This window comes from Mytilus californianus, unplaced genomic scaffold, assembly GCF_021869535.1.
Source record: "Mytilus californianus isolate M0D057914Y unplaced genomic scaffold, xbMytCali1.0.p SCAF_10, whole genome shotgun sequence".
Classification (NCBI taxonomy): Eukaryota; Metazoa; Mollusca; class Bivalvia; order Mytilida; family Mytilidae; genus Mytilus; species Mytilus californianus.
Window position 1 is genome coordinate 17,120,109 of NW_026262582.1, and position 22,115 is coordinate 17,142,223.

General features: G+C 32.1%; 1 protein-coding gene across 1 annotated transcript in view; it reads left to right on the forward strand.

The window, feature by feature from the left end:
* Window positions 1-1,235: 1,235 nt before the first annotated feature.
* LOC127717704 (innexin unc-9-like) overlaps window positions 1,236-22,115 on the forward strand; it is a 49,680-nt gene continuing 28,800 nt past the window's right edge. The window contains exon 1 of the mRNA XM_052223465.1: window positions 1,236-1,451. Within this exon, the coding sequence (XP_052079425.1) occupies window positions 1,399-1,451 (53 nt within the window). The 5' untranslated portion in view covers window positions 1,236-1,398. The remainder of the gene's footprint in view (window positions 1,452-22,115) is intronic.

Sequence of the window (22,115 nt, forward strand, 5' to 3'; positions counted from 1 at the left end):
CTGATAGTGGGGTTAAACACCAACAATCGTTCAACCTTGCATGTAGACAATAGACTAGCCGTCATGGTATAGCCAAGCGTGATGATAGTGGTGTTAAACACCAACACTCGTTCAACCTTGCATGTAGACAATATACTAGCCGCCATGGTATAGCCAAGCGTGCTGATAGTTGCGTTAAACACCAACACTCGTTCAACCTTGCATGTAGACAATATACTAGCCGCCATGGTATAGCCAAGCGTGCTGATAGTGGCGTTAAACACTAACAGTCGATCAATCTTGCATGTAGACAATAGACTAGCCGCATGGTATAGCCAAGCGTGCTGATAGTGGCGTTAAACACAAACACTCGTTCAATCTTGCATGTACACAATAGACTAGCCGCCATGGTATAGCCAAGCGTGCTGATAGTGGCGTTAAACACCAACACTCGTTCAATATTGTATGTAAAAGGTAGGTATCAATGATTATTAATAGCTTGTCTAAATTCAATAGACGATTTTTAAAGATTTTTTTTATATTTCTATCTTCAATGATCATCGAGGAACCTATAACAGACAAGACTTTCGTTATCTGTGACGAGGACATTCATTTTCATCCGTCTTGAGCAAGATTTGTTTCCAGGTCAGGTCATTTTCTAAAACCTCTTCCCCCACCAGAAAATCAACTGATCATACCTTTCTTTATTTCTGCTGGATTTTTTGTTTCGTTTTGTGCTTATCTATTTCCAGGGTGTGGTTGGTTTTAGGCGGATATTTCCCCTTTATCTTAAATGACAAACTTGAAGTATTGTTTTGTTTACACTTTATGTTGGGCAATATAAAATTAGTGAAGAATAGATACAAAAAATATATATATATTGAGTAATCTTTAAATTGATTATCAATGCAGATAATCAAATATTAAAAATTCGTCTCAATCATCTTCTTCAGATAAAAGAATTTATAATCTAAATTTGACCTTATATTTTTTTCTGCATATCAAATTTTGATGTATGTATACACAGATATTAAATAAGATAAACGCCATTTAAATCAGAACAAAGAATAAATAAGATTCGGCATATAAACGTTCATAAAGAAAACTATTCAACTACAATCATTTAATATCTTAAATATATTAACTATAATGTCTAATTCTTTTCTGATGCGTGCCAATTCCTGTTTTGATGATCAATGATCCTGAACAAAAGGAATTCCCTCAAGACAAAAAAACTATTGCAATACACATAGCTCAATCATCCATGAAGCAGTAGTGCCATCTGGCGGGAGAATTATGTTTAGAGAATTCTTATATACATAAAACAAACAGTGAAGTAAAAGTTAGAAATGGATTGAGTTTTTTTTATATTTTTTCGTTTTAAGGACTTAGCTTAGTGATAATACTCTAACTGCCAAAATGGGGAACGGCCTGTGTGTAGAGACGGGCAGTAATATGACCATTTTTGACTGGCAAGTACTTTGCATATATAGAAGTGTTTTAACTTATGTGTGTTGTATTTAATTTTTTTTTTTTTAAATCTTACTAACAATGGACTCTTTCACGCAGTTTTATTACTGTATAACAACACATATACAATTACATTGCAATATTTAACGTGTAGTTTAAATGTGTTATCACTTATATCATACTAACTGGAAAAGAACGAATATAAAGCACCTATTTTTTTTTAGTTCACAAAAGTAAGGTAAAATATTAAATAATTTCAGAAGACTGGCAGTGGAAAATGATACTGAATATGTATTTTAAAAAACATACTAAGAAACGCATTTATAATGATATTAAAAAATGTAAAATGTACTGCACATGAAAAACCCTATAACGCGTGAAAATGAATTACTAATATATAAAATAAATTAACAATATTCGATATTGATCACGCCACAGTCTAGTCGAATTTTGCTTCTGTTATTTATTGAAAAATATTTTGTTCATATTTTAAAGAAAAACATCTATTAAGTGACTTCTATAAACAGTATTACGGAATTGATTTTTGTCCTGTTTATTTATCCCCTTATTGAACACCTATACAGTTTTACTACAAGAGAAAAGACGCATTGACGAAGATGTATTTTTGGAAACAAACTAAAAAGAAATCGTTAGAAATAAGATAAACAAATATCACACGTCCTTTTCAGTTTTATATTAAAAAAAGAATGTACTCGTTGAAACTTAACCATGTTAATTAAAATGTTTAAGAGAGAAAGTGAGTACGAGATTGTGTGTGTGCGTTTGAAAAATATCCTGCACGTGTAATGTAAATTAAATGGCTTACATCACACGAGCTTTCTTATTTGTTTCAGTTTTTGTTTTCTAAGTGGTGTTTTGTTGTTCGTCTTCTGTCGTTTTTGGTTTTTTGTCATGATTGTGATGATCCCGCTTCGACTAACGAGTTTTGATTATCCTTTTAGTACCTTCCACGTCTTTTCTCATTTCCTACTTTATGAGAGGAGACAACAATTGTATACTCTTACTTACTTTTTCATAAGGAGGGGAGAAGAAGATAGACGGGGTTTTACTGATTCTTGAAAAATTAAAATCTTGAAATCTGTCGAATCAATTATCAATTTAAACATGTTTTTTGATACCTTGCTGTTCGGTGTGAGCCAAGGCTTCGTGTTGAAGGCCGTACTTTGACCTATAATGGTTTACTTTTATAAATTGTGACTTGGATGGAGAGTTGTCTCATTGGCACTCATACCACATCTTCTTATATCTATCAAATATATACATTATCTTAATAATGAACTTGGTGTTTTGAAAATTTAAAAAAAAAACTGCAAAATGGCAGATTATTTGTATCTTGTTCCTACATTCCTCAGTTTTTGAAGAACCCAATTCGCTAAGTGCAACCAATACACGACTCATCCAATTGCATGTCATAGAATAACCTCTTCTAACCTCCGGCACGTCACATATTTATAGAAATACATTCATTCATTGTTTCATGATCTATCATAGAACATCTGGTATATCTACCTAAGATTGTGTAATAAAGAATTCAAAATTTCAGATTGTATAAACATCATACTGTTTTGCTGTGCTGATTCGTGCAAAAGTTGTGAGATTATGACAAGATATTATAGGGAAACAAAATAAACATCACAACTGTATACAGAATATAAATCTATATCTCAGACTTAGATCCATGATTAAGATGTGCGATGTCGATGTACCTTGTTTCTAATATATATATAAAATAAAACCTGAAGTCATTACATTAAAACAGCTGCCTGTAACAGGGGCTTTACCGATAAAAAATGTCAAAAATATAATTATATCCTATTTTACTTATTATTCTTTCCCTCAGTCCCATACGACGCAAATCAAAGTCTAGGAAAATAAGAAGAATCATGGGACGATAAAAATAATTGGTCGCATTAGGTCCGACAAGACCACAGCTTGGTGGAATAAAAGCAAAGAGACAAAAAAGCATATTTTTTTTGTTATATATCATCGTGTATAAATGGGCCCTAAATTGGAACAATAAATATTCTGTATTCTGTAATATGTATACATACAAGATGGAAAATGTTAACAAAATAAAACAAATTTCAATTATCTGCTAGATCACTGGAATAGGTACAAACAATATACTAGTAGCTTGTCAGTGCATAGATGCAGTAATACAATACGTCTCAACATTGTACTTGATAATTGGAGTCATGTTTCTCTTCCTCATCATTGGTAGTAACTTTCTCTTAGAATGTGTCCAGGTTCCCGCATTTTAGACCTTTTGTCCTGTATCCCAGTCTTCTCTGTTACCAGTTAGTTGTTATTTTGTTTTTATGCTCAACACACTGATTAAAAGGCAAACCTGGTTCTCGGCTGAATACTACACTAAGGCTTGTGTTCATAGTTTGGGCGAAGCTTTAAATACAATCGAATTCCAGTTTAATTAATAGACTCCACATATTGCCCTACCTGCAATGGCTGAACCATATGGTAATCATTAAATTAACGAAATCATGCTTGACAATAACACGTGTACATAGATTATAATATCTTGTCAGCGCACGTGTAAGACAAGTTCAAAGTGCTAGAATGACAGTGAAGTTGGCCGCTAATTTACATGCGCGTGTCGTGATAAAGCCGTTGACAGAGATTCTTTTTTTTTTCTTTGACCTCGGGCACCCCTATGGACCTTACCCATAATTACTGGGAATCAAAAACGGTTATACAAAATGTACCTCAAGTAATATTTAAGGTTTTGAAAAAATAAGAACAAAAGACAAGATCAAAGATTGGAGAGTTTAGAATGTAGACAGAAGGCAAATGTGTTTTAAAATAAGCAGTGCATTTTTCGATTATGCAGTCTATTGTATACCTGACATTGAACGATTGTTTATATGGCTTATATGGAAGATAAAGATCACAACATGTCTGAAATGAGATCAATCGAAGTACTTCTTATGTTTACATGGGTTCTTAAGTTTTGGCAAACGTGTCCTATCTCAAATAATAACATCGTCTTGAATTAACTTGTGATATTCGATTTGCATGCATGTGTGCATTTATTTATATAATCAATTGCAAACATGAAAACACGTACTCTATACAGCACAGACAATGATTGGTGTGTTTGTTAAGTGTTTGAGGAAGGAATGTTTCTTTTTTATGTGTGTTTATACATGCAGTTTTGAATATTCATGTGAAAATCTAAAGTGTAATGCACATACCATTAACATCAGCGACTGGATCTCTAATTTAAAATGAGAAAGGATCCGTTTTATTCAGAAAGCGTCAATACTCATTGATACTCTCGAGTTAGATATTCATATTTAGCACATATTCTGACGTAGTTTGATAGTTTTTTTATGATTTTCTAAATAAGGTTGCTTTATGATTGCCAAATCCTAAAAAAAAAGCTGTACGTGGCATTCACCGCCTGATTTTATAAAAATTGTATTGTATTTTTTTTTTTTTGTATTTGCCTTCCTATTTCGCTCCGGTTGTTTTATTTATTAAGTCGGTTTATTTTATCTCCAGTAGGTTATATGTCCTTAACAGAGGTTATTCGTTTCATATATATGAAAAGATTTATTTTTGCTTTTCCAAGTATCTTGTACAAATATGTTTCTTAGTAAATAACCACATGTCTTTGTTTGAATTGTACACTCATGTCACTGAATTATTTCGCAATGAAATCTAATCGTCAATCTCTTTGACCCAAACCCGGATTTAAATAAAAGCTGAGAGAAATTGAGACAGAAACAGTAGCGTTTAAATTTGTTTCTTTTCATAAAAGTTGTTTGTATACTATTTTAAGAAATATGTAAAGTACAAATCTGCATTTAATGAAAATGTCGGACGCATATTCCGTTAAAAGAAAATCTTTTAGGTACATTTTGATTTTCATGTTTATTTACCCCGTACATGTGTATATATTGAAACGTTCTGTTAAATACACTCCGGAATAAATTCAAAATTTATACAATTTTTCCTAAATATATTTGCTTAAACCATAGTCGATTTATCTATTATCGATACCTATAGTTTGTATTTGTATACCTTCGGTTAAAATGGCTACTTTCATCACTAATTAGCTTATTTTTGTGTACACCTGTTTACATAAATCAAAACATCAATGAAGACAAGTAAATGTATATCCTTTTATTGAAGGAGAAAAAAAGTAACAATTTTTTTCTCTATGATATTTTTGAAGTGCCAATCTGCCTAAGAATCAGGCAGTGGTGAAAACATGACAAACAAAAACCCACTCCAGTTGACATTAATTTATGTCAAAATGTATAACAGTGCACGAATATAACATTCGTTTCCTTTTCCTGTTCTGGTAATTCAAGATATAATGTGGTTGAAATACTAGAAATTAACAATTAAGGGGAGCTAACTCCGTAATTTTCTATCATTCTAACCAAAATGAAGAGATTTTGGTACATCCTTCTCAAAAGTTAAAATGGAAGGAAATTGGAAAATCTTGCAACACTAACTCAACGTAGTAATAAATATAGTAACTTCGGGCTAGTTATAATAGAGTGCAGTATGAATGTCCATTCAACAACTCATCATATCTTGGCAAAACTAATGTGTAGTATCTTGTTTTAAATCCCCATATTTTCAAAGAGAGGTTGAGATAGGAGGTGCTGCCGAAATGTTTTGCCTACAACACTGGGGGTTAATGCAGCTCTTTCTAGCTTTCTCCTATTTACTGCATTAACTTCTTCCTGTCATAGGCTACAAAAATAAAGAGTAAAAGTTCTTCTATTTCAATTTACTGCAAATAAACAAGTTCTATCAGTGATAGAGTTATCGTTGTTGTATCTAACAATACATTTATTTGAACCTTTTAAAAGGTTTTTTTTTCGTCCTGAACATGCATGAAATATTTGCCACTGGACGTTAAGCAACCAACAATCAATTAAAAGGGCTTATACAACGTTGAAAGGTTTTGTTTCTTTTTAATTCGATAGACTATAGTTTATTCTTTTATAAATCCCAATCTAGGTAAATTTGTAGACATATCAAGCATACTTTCTTTCAAAGAGACATCTTTCACCTTCGTCTCGGTAGACTCCACCTTAATATAAACCTCATGTGTTTTTCGGGCAGAGTATTCTTGAAATAATTGCCACTGGACATAATGCAAAGAAAACCTTCATGGAAAGAATCTTCATTTCAAGAAAGAAAAAAGGGGGACAAAATGCAATACGTAATTGTGTACCAAATCGAAAATAAATTTTGGATTGTCGATGATCGATGCATAAAATAAATATGCCGGCCTCCCATCAGGTGAAAAATAAATATGCCGGCATAGCAACAGTTCAAGGGGAAGTAATATTCCGTCCATGAAAAATTATCTTCAAAATCAATTAGTCGTGCGGTAACACGAGACATAAGATGTGATACTATGATGTAATATGTCATTTCTAATCTATGAATGCATTTACTTTATAATTGCAAGTTACAGCAGCTTTTTAAAACATCAAAGAACATAAGAATTAACTCGCGTTTAGCTTCAATTTGTTACAAAAACAATCTTTAAGTTCATTATCATATTAATTCTATAAGCCAACGCATCATAATGAATCTTATTTCAACAATTCTTTGATCAAACCACGTGCACCTTGTCGAAATTCAAACCTTCGCAACCCTGTCATCTGCACATTAATTTTTACAACTTTCGACATGTGTGGATCATTACTTGAGCTGAGTGATTCATATTTTTTCAGTTGCACATAAGCTCTTCAAAAGAACTGTTTTATTACATCGTTTATCGTCTGAGCGCGTGGCGGCACGCGTATAAAACCTATAACGACTTCCAGTTGCAGACGACAGTGGAATTTATAAAATGCACGTGAAGGATTTTTGTTTATCTTAATATTATTAACTATAATTAAATTGTAACTGGTTTGCATCTTTCGGTGTGATGTTTTCAAACATATTTTTATTTCCGATAACAATAAGTTATGCATCAATAAAACAAACTTTAGAAATTTGAATTAATTGAAGAAGGGTAAAATAGTTTTTTTTCAAATATATTATTTTTTGCTGAATTGTTGCTATGCATAAAACATGTGTTCACGAGCAAAGATACCCATAATAAGATGTCTTTAAAATTATAGAATACATTTTTCACTTAACAGGTCGTTTTACATATAATTTAAATTTGATATCAGATATTTGGAAAATTCTTTCATTTACTCGCAGTTATTCTATAGACTCTTTGTGAGTCAAAAATAGGTATGTGTCTTAATAATATGCCTAATATCATTAAGACACATACCTATTTTTGAAAACACTAATATATAAATGCTAAACTCTAGAAATCTGTTGGATATTTATGTCGATGGGTTGCTGTTAGATTGGCGTATCTATAGTTAAAATTTTATACCCCGCATATCTGGTACATCTATTGACATTTTACGCGTATGTAATGTTCAAATATATTGCTTCAATAAAAAATGAAGTATATTTATTTTATGATAAAATTGTATGTCATCTATTGAAAAAAGATTAAAAAATATCAAATTTGAACTAACTCTGAACACAACACTTATCACCTGTTTTGTGTGTTGTTTATTCTATGGATGTAATTTGAATTCATAGTACATCGTCATACAACCATCACGCTGTGACGTAAAACTGCGTTTTTATATATGCAGAAAAACTTCAATGCACACATTATACTTTATTCAAATCAATATTTTTATTGACTTACTGTTATCATTTACATGCATGTACTTGATCAAGATTTTTGTTGACTTTCTGTTATGTAGTCTTTGTTGCAAACAGAGTTAATTGGATTGAGTTATTACTTTTGTGTTCCCTTTTCGTCTTATACATTACATTTTCAGCTATCTATGCTTTTGTTTAAAGATAGAACCTAAATTATATGTACATTGTAAGAGAAAAATCGAAGAAGAAATGTTATTAGGCCTAACTGTTTATATAGTATATATTTTAAGTAATGGTTGACCTGCTACTTATATGTATTATTTTTCATACTTTTCTATAGGCAACGGTCATTTAAAAGCGTTATTTATCAAATGAGTATTAATTTTTCCTGACCTGTTAATGTATGATCAAATACTTTTAAACTTCAATAAAATGGCGCAACTGTTGAAATTAAACAAACAATGGGAGTCAGATAAAAATAACAGTATTTGAAACCTTTCTTTAAATCGTCCAATTAATTAAAGAACTATGTGTCAGTCTTCATTCTTTCTAGACATAAAAAAATGCTGGGTATTCATCTTCGTCTATTTTTTCTGAAAATTTTGGGATATCTTCCACTAAACACCATTACAACTTGAGCGTTTTGAGCTTGCAATTGTTTTCTTATTTCATTTTTGTATTTTATATTTGTTATGTAAGCGTCCAAATGCATGAAACGAGTATATTTTAGAATGTTTTGGAATCGACGATTCAATAAATATATTTTTTTTTGGTACAATTTGTTATAAAGCAGTTATTTCCAGCTCACAATTTTTGAATCTCGAATTGGCCAGACAGTATATCTGTAGAATCCATAACTATCACAAGTACCTGCTAACTACGGGTCATTAAAAATCAGCGTTCTCACCTTTTGCTCTATGGCTTGCTATCTCGTAATTGTTTCACGCTATTTTGTGTTTATTTTTAACGTCAGGTTCATTGCAGTATGCACCAAAACAAAAACGGCAAATCAATTGTTCTTTTAGACGCATGTGTTGATATAGTGTACTGTTGATATGTGATGTTTTTGTTTAGATTTCTCTTTGTTTTATATTGGTTTTTCTATAGTTTTAAATGTTTCATCCCAAATATTGATGCATCGAATGATATATTGTACTGTTGCTATATGTAGTCAATTTGTTCCGGAATTCTCTTGGTTTTATATTGGTATTTCTATGCGATATTGTGCTATTACGGTGTGTTATTTTTATTTTGGTTTTCTTTTTGTTTTATATTAGCATTTCTATAGTAATTGAATGGTTCACAGAATATATTGACGCATCGAGTGAGATACTATACTATACTATTACGATGTGTAGTTATTTTGGTTCGGATTTCTCTTGATCTTATATTGGTATTTTTATTGTATATACTAAATTTTCGTGGAGGATTTAATTTCGTTTATTTCGTGGAAAGAATATAGCCACGAAATTAAAACCCCCTCGAAAATTTTACCTAAATATAAGATCACTTCCAAATACTGGAAACCACGAAATTAAATCCCCAAGAAATCTTATATAGAACCAAACCACGAAATTTTAACCCCACGAAAATTAATGTTTCTACAGTAGATATGAATGTTTTATCGAATATATTGACGCATCGATAAAAACAATATTCGTATACAGTGTAAGAAAATATAGAATTTATTTGTACTTGCTACGAAAGCAGTCGGAAAGCTCGGCCAATCTCGCCCTTTTCTCTGTTTCTTAAGCTCGCGAAATAATTTTTACATGTTTCTACACTGTACGAATATTGTATATATTCATGCAGGGTAAATCATTATATCGTCTCATTACAGCACTGACGTAAGGCGAACATTAAAACAAGATGTTGAAATCAGCTTGACCTTTTTGAACAATTCAGAAGATATGATAGAAAACGTCTGTTTCGTATTTCTCGTCTCTTCTCTGTAATTACATATTGATGAGGTTATAGCTGTTTCATGCGGATGTTTCTGCTCTGAGGCTTTTAGCGCTTACATTTAAACAAGTGCTGAATACAAAATGTAGGTGATGTATGCATACACACAATGAAAGAACCTTGACACATTTTGTATTGCGCTATCATTTACCTAATTCTCAATCAAGGACATTATTCCAATGAAACTGAACTAAAGACAATAAATGGTCTCAATGTAATAATAAGAAGTAATGATATGATTGCCAACGAGACAACACTTCACCAGAGACCAAATGACTTAAAAGTAGAAAGAAAAAGAGAGAGAAAAGGAAACAATAACTGTGTAACTACACCGCGTCAAAACATACCATTGCAAATTCATTACGTGGTTAAATTCTAACATCATTCGTAAATGCTCGTTCCGAGGGTAAATTTAAAAAGACGAAGGTTAACATACCATATTTGATTGACTGATATTGCACGTGAATTCGACTCGATAGTTTTTGAAATATCTAATATCGACTCGATAGTTATTGAATGATCTTACATCGACTCGATAGTTATTGAATGCTCCATCATCGACTTGATAGCTATTGAATGATCTGACATCGACTCGATAGTTAATGAATGATCTGATATCGACAGTGGATATTTATTAAATGATCTGACCTCGATCCGATAGTTATTGAATGATCTGAAATCGACTAGATATTTATTAAATGATCTGACACCGACTTGATAGTTATTGAATGATCTGACATCGACTCGATAGTTATTGAATGATCTGATATCGGTTGGATATTTATGAAATGATCTGACACCGACTTAATACCATTGAACGATCTGACATCGACTCGATTGCTATTGAATGATCTGATATCGACTGGATATTTATGATCGGACACCGACTTGATAGCTATTGAATGATCTGACATCGACTCGATAGTTAATGAATGATCTGATATCGAATGGATATTTATTAAATGATCTGACCTCGACTCGATAGTATTGAATGATCTGATATCGACTAGATATTTATTAAATGATCTGACACCGACTTGATAGTTATTGAATGATCTGACATCGACTCGATAGTTATTGAATGATCTGATATCGACTGGATATTTATGAAATGATCTGACACCGACTTAATAACAATTGAACGATCTGACATCGACTCGATAGTTATTGAATGATCTGATATTGACTGGATATTTATGATCGGACACCGACTTGATAGCTATTGAGTGATCTGACATCAACCTCATTAGTTATCGAATGATCTGACATCGATTGATAATTATTGAATGGTCTGACATCGACTCGATAATAACTCTGTCTGAATGATCTGATAACGACTCGATAGTGAATGATCTGACAAGATCGGCTATGAAGTAAAGAATGTTTGAAATGCTAACTCTTAAGTCTGGTGTCTGCAGTATTTGCAAATTGATAACAAATCGAGCTGTTCCTACTGTTTTTAATCGCTCCATTCACTTTTGATGTTTTAATAATACGATTTCAAGGTCATTGAAGATCTATGATATTGTTAATGATATCTAATTGTTTGATGGGATCAGTAGGGAGGAAATATAAATAACGATCATATCAGATGTTCTCTAAAGTAGATGTCTGTTTTTAATGGACACGGGTCAATGAACTTCATTGATATAGAATACAAATATATCCTTCTCTTAAGGATCTTGATTTTCTAATAATGAAAATATTTACACATTTGTTAATTTCCGCAACCATACGACGAAACAGTATAAAATTCGACCTAAAAAATAATAAACTGCGTGGAAAACTAAACTGTTGGAAAACTCTTTACTTTGATCAAATTGTAAAATCAAAGATGTCCAACCCTTCAAAATTATTGATATAGCAAGATATAAGATAAGGAACATTTTTATTGAATTATGAATTTCTAATTTACCTTTAATGACTAAACAAGAAAATTTTGAACCGGAGGAATACTGCAAAATAGCTTTACCCTTCAGTCACAGAAGTGCTTTCGCCAAATTTAGGTGTGGTGTTGCTCCCCTAAGGATTGAAACAGGGAGATATGAAAATATTGTTTTAGAAAACAGAGTGTGCCATATATGTGACGGTTTTGTTGAAGATGGAGCGCATGTTTTATTAAGATGTCCTCTTTATGACGATTTTAGAAACCATTTATTTTATGTTGCTGAAACTTTTAATGAAAATTTTAATACTTTAGATGATAACCAAAAGTTAGTGTTTTTATTCGCAGATGTGAATATGATACGTGTGTGTGCCAAAATCTGTTATTTGATTTTAAAAAGGCGTAGAAATTTTATATATTGTAAATAATATTTTATTTCATATTGTTTAGTGTATTATATCTATGCATTTTAATAGTCTCTTATAATTCTGTATAGAATGGCTCTCATTTTATTTAGTATTGTTTTATAATGTATAAATATTAATTGTACTTGTTTGAGAGATGAGACTTTAATAAAACATTGAATTGAATTGATTGTAAATAACATAATGCTCTATTTTATTTTTGAAATAACATATCTGCTAGTAAAAAAAAAAAGAAATGTGTTTAGGGTACTTAGTTAAGGAAACAAGAAAAACGTATGTAATTCTAAGCACTTTCCATGGATTTTTATAACGTCCATTATGTCAATGTAATTTCTGCTGAACTTTACGAAGGTAAGACGATGATAACAGATTATTCTACCAGTTCTGTATAGAGCTTAGAATCGGTCACAGTTGCTGTACCAGCTTTATTAATTGTTAATCTTATTCTAGTGTGAATATGCATGAAATATTTGTCACTGAACATTAAGTAGGCAACTAGCAATCAATTGATTTAATATAAATGTGTATTAACAATCCATTCGTTCAATTTCACAATGTTCTCTGGGTCGATACCTCTACTGGTTAACTGCTAGTCTCCTGGAGTATTATCAGCTCAGTAGTCAGTTCTTCGTTATTTCTCTGGATCGATACCTCTACTGGTTAACTGCTAGTCTCCTAGAGTATTATAAGCTCAGTAGTCAGTTCTTCGTTATTTCTCTGGGTCGATACCTCTACAGGTTAACTGCTAGTCTCCTAGAGTATTATCAGCTCAGTAGTCAGTTCTTCGTTATTTCTCTGGGTCGATACCTCTACAGGTTAACTGCTAGTCTCCTAGAGTATTATCAGCTCAGTAGTCAGTTCTTCGTTATTTCTCTGGGTCGATACCTCTACTGGTTAACTGCTAGTCTCCTAGAGTATTATCAGCTCAGTAGTCAGTTCTTCATTATTTCTCTGGGTCGATACTGGTTAACTGCTAGTCTCCTAGAGTATTATCAGCTCAGTAGTCAGTTCTTCGTTATTTCTCTGGGTCGATACCTCTACTGGTTAACTGCTAGTCTCCTGGAGTATTATCAGCTCAGTAGTCAGTTCTTCGTTATTTCTCTGGGTCGATACCTCTACTGGTTAACTGCTAGTCTCCTAGAGTATTATCAGCTCAGTAGTCAGTTCTTCGTTATTTCTCTAGGTCGATACCTCTACTGGTTAACTGCTAGTCTCCTGGAGTATTATCAGCTCAGTAGTCAGTTCTTCGTTAGTTCTCTGGGTCGATACTGGTTAACTGCTAGTCTCCTAGAGTATTATCAGCTCAGTAGTCAGTTCTTCGTTATTTCTCTGGGTCGATACTGGTTAACTGCTAGTCTCCTAGAGTATTATCAGCTCAGTAGTCAGTTCTTCGTTACTGAATCATTTATAACATACCTGTCTTGAATTCTTTGTTAATATTTAGAAATATTTAAGAAAAAAAGGTTTCATCTCGCTAAGGCAAAATTGGCCTTAGGTAATATAACTCCTCGAGTATTTCAGTATTCATACAACCTTGACCTTTCAAATGATTTGGTTTGAGCTCAAGGTAAACTCAGAAAAGCGCTTCTGACGTACAAAACTCATACAGTGTTATTTTCATATTTTAACATTTACCATTTTCATTTGAAAAGATATTCATGTTTTTGTTTCAAGAAACAATTGTAAGATATTTCTGGAAGTTATATTACATAATGCTATGTCTTCAGATCATTAGTTACTTCAAAAACATAAATGTCTTCTTGTACAGAGTCTGTCAATTAAGTATCTGAACCCTCATTAACTACAAATTCTCAAAATATTCAGGCAGGTACATATCTTAGCGAGTGCGTCATTAACGAGGCTTCAAATGTTTTTTTGGACTGCATGTAGTTCTCTAATAATTATTTTCATGGCATCCTTCTAAAACGACTCATTAGAATCAATAATATATCTTCCAAGTTCTTCCCCAAAGGGTGACTGGTGAATAGAAATTTGGTCACTTTGGTCCTCGTCCGACCGGCAGTAAAACCCTTGACAAAATGGGACGTCCGTTTGCCTGAGGGATTTACAAGCACACAGCCACATCCGGTCAGAATGGGGACGTTAAATCCAATGCCTCGTGTGAAGAGTGCTCTCTACACGTTTAGAACCCTTCAACAACTCTTTGAGGGGTTCGTATGTGACCTGTTTCAAGGCAAAATGTCTGTACCTATCCAATATACCCTCATTTTCTAGTGGCAGTCCAAATTTTCCCGACCTTCTGCACTGACGGCCTCTATTGATGACCTACCTATTTTATTTATTGTAAATATGTTCTTGTCCTGAACATGCATGACATATTTACAAATGGACGTTAAGCGACCAACAATCAATCATCTTCTTCTTCTTTGGCGGTAAGGTTTCTGCTGTTACCAAATCTTTTGATCGCTCCAAGCCTTTAAAGATGTCAATAAACTGAACAAACGACTTTAGAAATAAAATCTGCCATCATCACCAAATGTTAAAAACTGCGAACTTCCGGACTTGTGACAGGTGAATTATCAGATTTTGAGAAGCCCCCTTATTTTGATTAGTTCAAAGAAGGTCTAATCAAAATAAAATTTGTTGGGAGAAAGCACTTTACTGTGTAACTATATGTGCCGGTTAGATATTTCTATTGATGAACCATTTTGAAATTAAAATTGAGTTCATGGAAAATTTTGATGTTATATATTCATAACCATTTCAGAGTGCATTCAATAGAAAATGCCGGGTCCTTGAACACAGCATACATATCGCAAGCAAATCTGTATACTTATATTAATGTTTTCAAATGACTATCATTTGACAGAATCAATTATGTCTTGATATTTTGTTGAAGTATAATATATTGATAAACATTATACAAATATCAACATGTGGAAAACAATAACAAATATTAGACATAAAACTGTAAGATATATTTTACAGAAGTACTAAACCTAAGTCCACTAAAACACCGTTCAGACTTTCTATTAATTACAACATTATTTTAAGTTTTATTGACTTATGGCTATTAAATTACGAAAAGAATTGGCAAAGGAATGTTTATGTCTGATTTGATTTACAAGTATTTCATATTTCATAAACAAATAAATGTATTAATTTGTTTTCAATTGGTTGATGTCTAAACTAAAGGCAGTTACGTAATTTCAGTTGGCGATGATTATTCGTACAACACTAAATTAACATTTTTTGAATCTTTAATATTATTGTTAGATTCTTAAGGATAAAGTATTCGGTAATAATGCAATGGTATGTTGCACTTTACATTCAGTTCACGCGTGATTTTCGTTGTTTTGCATTTTTCGTTCAGCATATGCCCTTTTCTCGCTGTTGGCTGTCGTTTACACGTGGTCTTGTCTTCTTGTAATGACGTGTCTAGTTGTTGCTACTCCGTGTTGTTAAATTGTTGTCTACATATTTTTTGTTTATATATTCGTATATCTGTATCGCTCTGCCCAGTTCTTTACAAAAGAGAAAAACTGTATAATATCAAGGTTCATGAAGATTCTGAAATTAAAATACCATAATCTATAAGTTAATGAGGGCAGATACCAGTACAATCATATTCACATAATCATGATCGATACATGAGGGTTTGCGTTCGGGGGGATCATTTCTGTTTTCTTTTATTTCTAGGTTATTTTTTCTCTATTCTTTATTTTTAGCCCATTATTCTTTATTCTATAAACTCTATCTAGACCCTCTTATATTATTTAGGATTGTATTTCGTGTTAGTTGCATACGTAGACCCTATAGGTGATTCTGGGCTTTTCATACGGATTGGTGTCCTATCCATTGCCCTATATGTATATGAAGGGTTTTAAAAGGGGGTAACTGTGTCTTATTTCATTTCATCTTAAATGTACATTATGTTAAAAACTTAACTGTATTAACACCATTACAATATAGGGGAGACTTAATTGACTTCCTTGACTATCCATATTCGCATTGTAAACTAAAAGAATAATCGAGGACTAACGTGGAAGAATTTAGGTGGACAATTTTTTTTGATACAATAGCTTTCTGTTCCCGTTTATGGTAGTTCCGTGCTCTTTTGCGTATATCAATTTTATTCTTTGTAAGCACATTAATGTCTAAAATTGAGAATGGAAATGGGGAATGTGTCAAAGAGACAACAACCCGACCATAGAACAGACAACAGCAGAAGGTCACCAACAGGTCTTCAATGCAGCGAGAAATTCCCGCACCCGGAGGCGTCCCTCAGCTGGCCCCCAAACAAACATATACACCAGTTCAGTGATAATGAACGCCATACTAAACTCCAAATTGTACACAAGAAACTAAAATTAAAAATAATACAAGACTAACAAAGGCTAGAGGCTCCTGACTTGGGACAGGCGCAAAAATGCGGCGGGGTTAAACATGTTGATGAGATCTCAACCCTCCCCCTATACCTCTAGCCAATGTAGAAAAGTAAACGCATAACAATACGCACATTAAAATTCAGTTCAAGAGAAGTCCGAGTCTGATGTCAAAAGATATAACCAAAGAAAATAAACAAAATGACAATAATACATAAATAACAAAGGACTACTAGCAGTTAACTGACATGCCAGCTCCAGACTTCAATTAAACTGATTGAAAGATTATGTCTGTCTCTAAAAATTTACAACAAAACAAACAATGCATTAAACATTTGTAACATAAAACGGACATCTGTAAATGAAGTCTTTACTTATCGATGGGGGTTAAATCTTTAAGAAGACATGTCTGAAATTCAAATACAAAAAACAAACTTTTTGTTAACTATTTATACCATACTGCACAAAAACTGTATAACTTACCTAATTAATTCTACTGATACCATCTTTTAATTATATCATAAGTTGACATAGGGTCATGTTACAATTCAATTAACCTTGAGTGATCTCAATTAAATAGTATGTCAAAGGATTGATAGATTCTTGTATTGTAGGACCGAAGATGAGATTGAAATATCAAAACTTAGACACGAAAATTAGTTAAAAGAGGTAAACATGTGTATAAATGAGAAAGATCATCAAATTAAATAAAATATAGACCAGAGCGGTTAAAATTTATATTACCTCATAGGCGTCGAAAGCGAACAATTAGGGGTGATTGCTGACTACTTGTAAAGTAAAGAAACTTTGAAAAACCTTAAATGGTCTTTTATGATCTAGAGACTTTTTTAAAACTCCAGTTTGTATATTGGAATATGTCCTATCCCATCCCCACACTATAAAACATCTTCTCTGCCACTGCATTGACTTCATATTTGCATGAGAGTTCAATCTGATTGTACAACCTGAAGTCTGTCAGCAAGCATTCTCGTAATTATCATGACCTAATGATTGCATAAGTTTTTTTTTATATGAGATGAAAGAAACAAAACATTAACGGTGCTCTGAACACACATATAGTATAGGAAGCATTTGTTGTAAGCTGTTATACAATGCAAGACATATTGATGGGAACAAAAGTAAAATAACAAAAATACCGAACTCCAAGGAAAATTCAAAACGGAAAGACCCTCATCAAATGATACAATCAAAAGCTCAAACACATCAAACGAATGGAAAACAACTGTCATGTTCCTGACATGGTACAGGCATTTCCTTATACAGAAAATGGTGGATTAACCCTGGTTTTATAGCTACATGTAGCTAAACCTCTCACTTGGCAGTCGCATAGAATTCCATTATATTGACCACAATGTGTGAGCAAAACACACAGATATAATGAGTAAACATGTCAAAATTTGGGGTACAATTATGGAAACAAATTCAAACAATTATGTTCTTTTTTTTTTTTTGGCATAAAACTTATATGAACAGAAAACATCAATATTAGTGACACATTCGTATGAGGTTAAAACAAAACAATAGTAAATGAATCACATATCTATTCCTCGGTAAGTCTTCATTCAGTGTTGATTGTTCATCACTATTTTATATCCAAAATTTGGATAGTCAGAACTTGCAAAATGTATGGATATTACATAAAAATGCATTAAGTTACTTTTAACCCCCAGCATTGGTTTCTTAAGACGTGGAAGCGTGCTCGACTCGAACGAGGGGTCAGGGGTTCGATTTCTTACTAGGTCAAACCAATGACTAGAAAATTTGGATTTACTGCTTCTTTGCTGATGATATCGCGGCAATATGGAGTAAAAGCATTAATGGTCAGTTCAAAGTCAGAAAAAATATGTCCATGTAGGGTGACGCGTCTTCACGCGTACTGCTACCTTGTAAAGTAGCACATTAAAAATCTGGTTTATCATTTCTTATTTGGGAACAATCAGGAACAAGTACATGTAGTACACGAAAGCAGCAGAAATGATTTAAAGCGTTGAAGCACAAGAATGAAACAAGAATCTTTAGCAGGTGTTGAAAGTGCTCTAGTGTCTCATAGGCAATCATACCACATCTTATTTTATTCTATTTTGCAGTGATCTAAAGAAATTATATATGCTGAAGTCAAGACAAAATATTATGGCTATTTCAAAACCTTCTATATTCTACTAACTTAAACATGTATTAAGAAAGAAATTAAGATTTATCATAATATAGAAGATCATTTTTTAGGTGAATCACACACATAAAACACATGTAGTCAAGTAGGATAAAAACAGATTATAAATACCCACTTGTTTTATTTGATCCCATCTCGATAAAATAAATATTTACATATCGTATATTCTTACAATCCAGTTATTAAAGTATTATTTATGACAAAAAGTTAATCAGTATTGTGATATACATTTAAAGGTTTTATTTCAAATGGTTTTCAGGTTCAATTATGAAGAAACTATTGTATGTAATGATAATACGACATATTAAAACATATGGAATATGATTTGGAAAATTTAAAAGCGACGTCTTAAATTTTGGAGAAAATAATTAGATAAATATCTGAGGACACATTAACGTGAACATACATGTAGATCATACCAGATTATAGTAATGATTGCTGTGTTTTCCTCAATATTTAACGTTAGCAGGGTTCAGTTCTTCTTCACCTGTTTTTATATCCCCGATGTAAGTTTGGCGTATATAGAAAAAAGAAGATGTGGTATGAGTGCCAATGAGACAACTCTTCATCCAAGTCACAATGTGTAAAAAGTAAACAATTATATGTCAAAGTACGGCCTTCAACACAGAGCCTTTATAGTTGTCTCTTGAGCCATTATTTCATTATACTTTGTATCTAAAGCTTCTCTAAAATAGAGACAGTATTTCAATGAAACTTTCAAAGAATCTTTCTTTACTAGTTCATGTGCAACTACTATTTCATGTTTTGATAGAAATGGATTTGAGGATTTCTCATAGCAAAATAAAATGTTTGTTAATGTGGAAACGTGGTTTACGAATGTGTGCGCTCTATAACGTTTTGTTAGATTTATCTGACATAAATATTGAGGATTTCAAACCTCACAAAAACGTTGTTTATACATGCACATGTGCAAACACCCCATTGTAACGTTTACATAATAATCATAAAGAATGTATACTTATCATACCAAATAACTCAGATTTGAGAAATATCAATGCATGTTTATTTCTCTACATGTAGGCCAATATTTGTTTGGAATGTTTGAAAGCTTTACAAAATTACTTGTATATATAATGTTGCTTTTGTCATTAGTTCTAAAGGTAAATATTCAGACGTAAGACCTGTGTGAAAAAATCAATAATATGTGTTTTGGATCGAAATAGATAATAGTTCTTAATCACTGCTCTTTGCACAACTCTATTGAACCGCTAAAATCATGCCATAATAAACTCATTATGTTTATGGACTTAAAATGAGGTTAACTAACCATTGGAAACTTTAAAAATGGGTTTTATATCATGTTTACTTATTCCTTAAAGACGACAAATGACTTGAAACAATAGCACTCAAATATTTGTATTTGTACATTTTAAAGAAAATCGTAATGTTGCAAATAACCTGATTAAATAGAATGTAAGAGGGTCGTAACGGAGTTTACATAATTCAGATCAATAAGATATAAAAGGAGAATGAGTAGAGAATAATGGGATAATAAAATATACAGAATGGAGAATAACGGACAAAAAATAAAGAATAGGGGAAAATGGACAAAAAATTATAGAATAGAGTAAAATATTCTTTAAAATTAAAGAATAGAGAAAAGAAGATCTCACGTCCATCAATCCCGACCCTCATTTAAGTGTTATTTATTATATATAAATCAAACAATAGTTGAAATATGTCGATTATCTTAGCATATCTAATGAAGGTTATTCTAAAAACACGTGTACTCTAAAATGGTAATTAATCGTATATACGTTGAAAATTAGTACAAATGAATTGAGGTATATAAAGATATCCGAACCATATTCACAATGGTGGTCAAATATTCATGGTTTTTTAAAAATAAAAACGAAATATAAGCTATTAACTTTATTTTGTTAAAATGCAATGTTCCCGAGATGAATAGTCAATAGTGTTTACGGAATATTGTTTTATGGAGTGACGCATTAATGTACATGTATGAGCAGATTCGGTCAACTACTAATGTAAAGGCATTATAACAGTATTATCCTATATTCCAATCCAAAACACATAAAATGAGCTTACTTTACGGTATGTTTTGGTTTGTTTTTTTTTCATTGTTGAAGGCCATAAGGTGACTTATAAATCCTTATATCAACGTCATTTGAACTCTGGTAGATAGTTGTCTAATTGGCAATCATATCACATCATCTTAATTTTATATTAAGAAAATTATACAGAAACATTAAATTTCTGTTAAATATCAATATTTCAAGATAATCACTAATCATTTTGCTGCCAAGAAAAGGTACTTTTGTTTTTATCTTATCTATCCCCTAAACTGATATCACGCTACGGAGTATATACTTCAGCAACTAATTACTACGAATAAATTTTAAAATAGTTTTGATTGAAAGTATCAATTGCTTTAGATGCTAAATTTAACCAATTTGCGTAAAACTTTGTTTTGACGAATGTGTACATGTGTTATCGCGATGTTTAAGAAGATTTTAAATTTGGTTCAGCAAAAAAAAAAAAAAAAAGAATAATTTATCAATGCTACTTACATATATATGCAGATGCTTAGGAAATGTGGAAATTAGATAACATGTCTTAATAAATGAAAGAACAACATGAGAAAAGATCTGTTTTCCAAACAGTTAACAGAGAATGCAATAATGAAGGGTTCTATTTTTCAAACTTTGCAGTATCTTTTCATGGATCAAATAAGATATAGAATATACGTCAATAAGGCCGAAACCAAAACGAATTGATAAAACAAAAATACAATATCTAGAGGTCAACATATAAGTTTTCAATGATAGATTGGTGTTTAACGCCACTCTCAGCACTGTTGTCTGTGTTGTTATTGGCGGAGGAAGGCGGAGTGCCCGGAGAGAACCACCGACCTTCGGTAGGAAAACGGACAACCTAGTCAATTAAGATTTGAGAATTGAACATTTGAATTTAACTCAAGCCTACAAACACAATTGTCCTTGATGTTACTTCAGTTATTTTCTTGAAGGTTCAAATTAGAGAGCAAATGGAATAATCGACCACTAAAATGTATCAATACAGTTTTTACCTTTTCATTTACAAATACATTAATTTAAACTTCGCTTAGATAAACAAATATTGACACAAAACTAATACTGTCTTTTTGTTAAGGGGAATTGTTTCTAAAA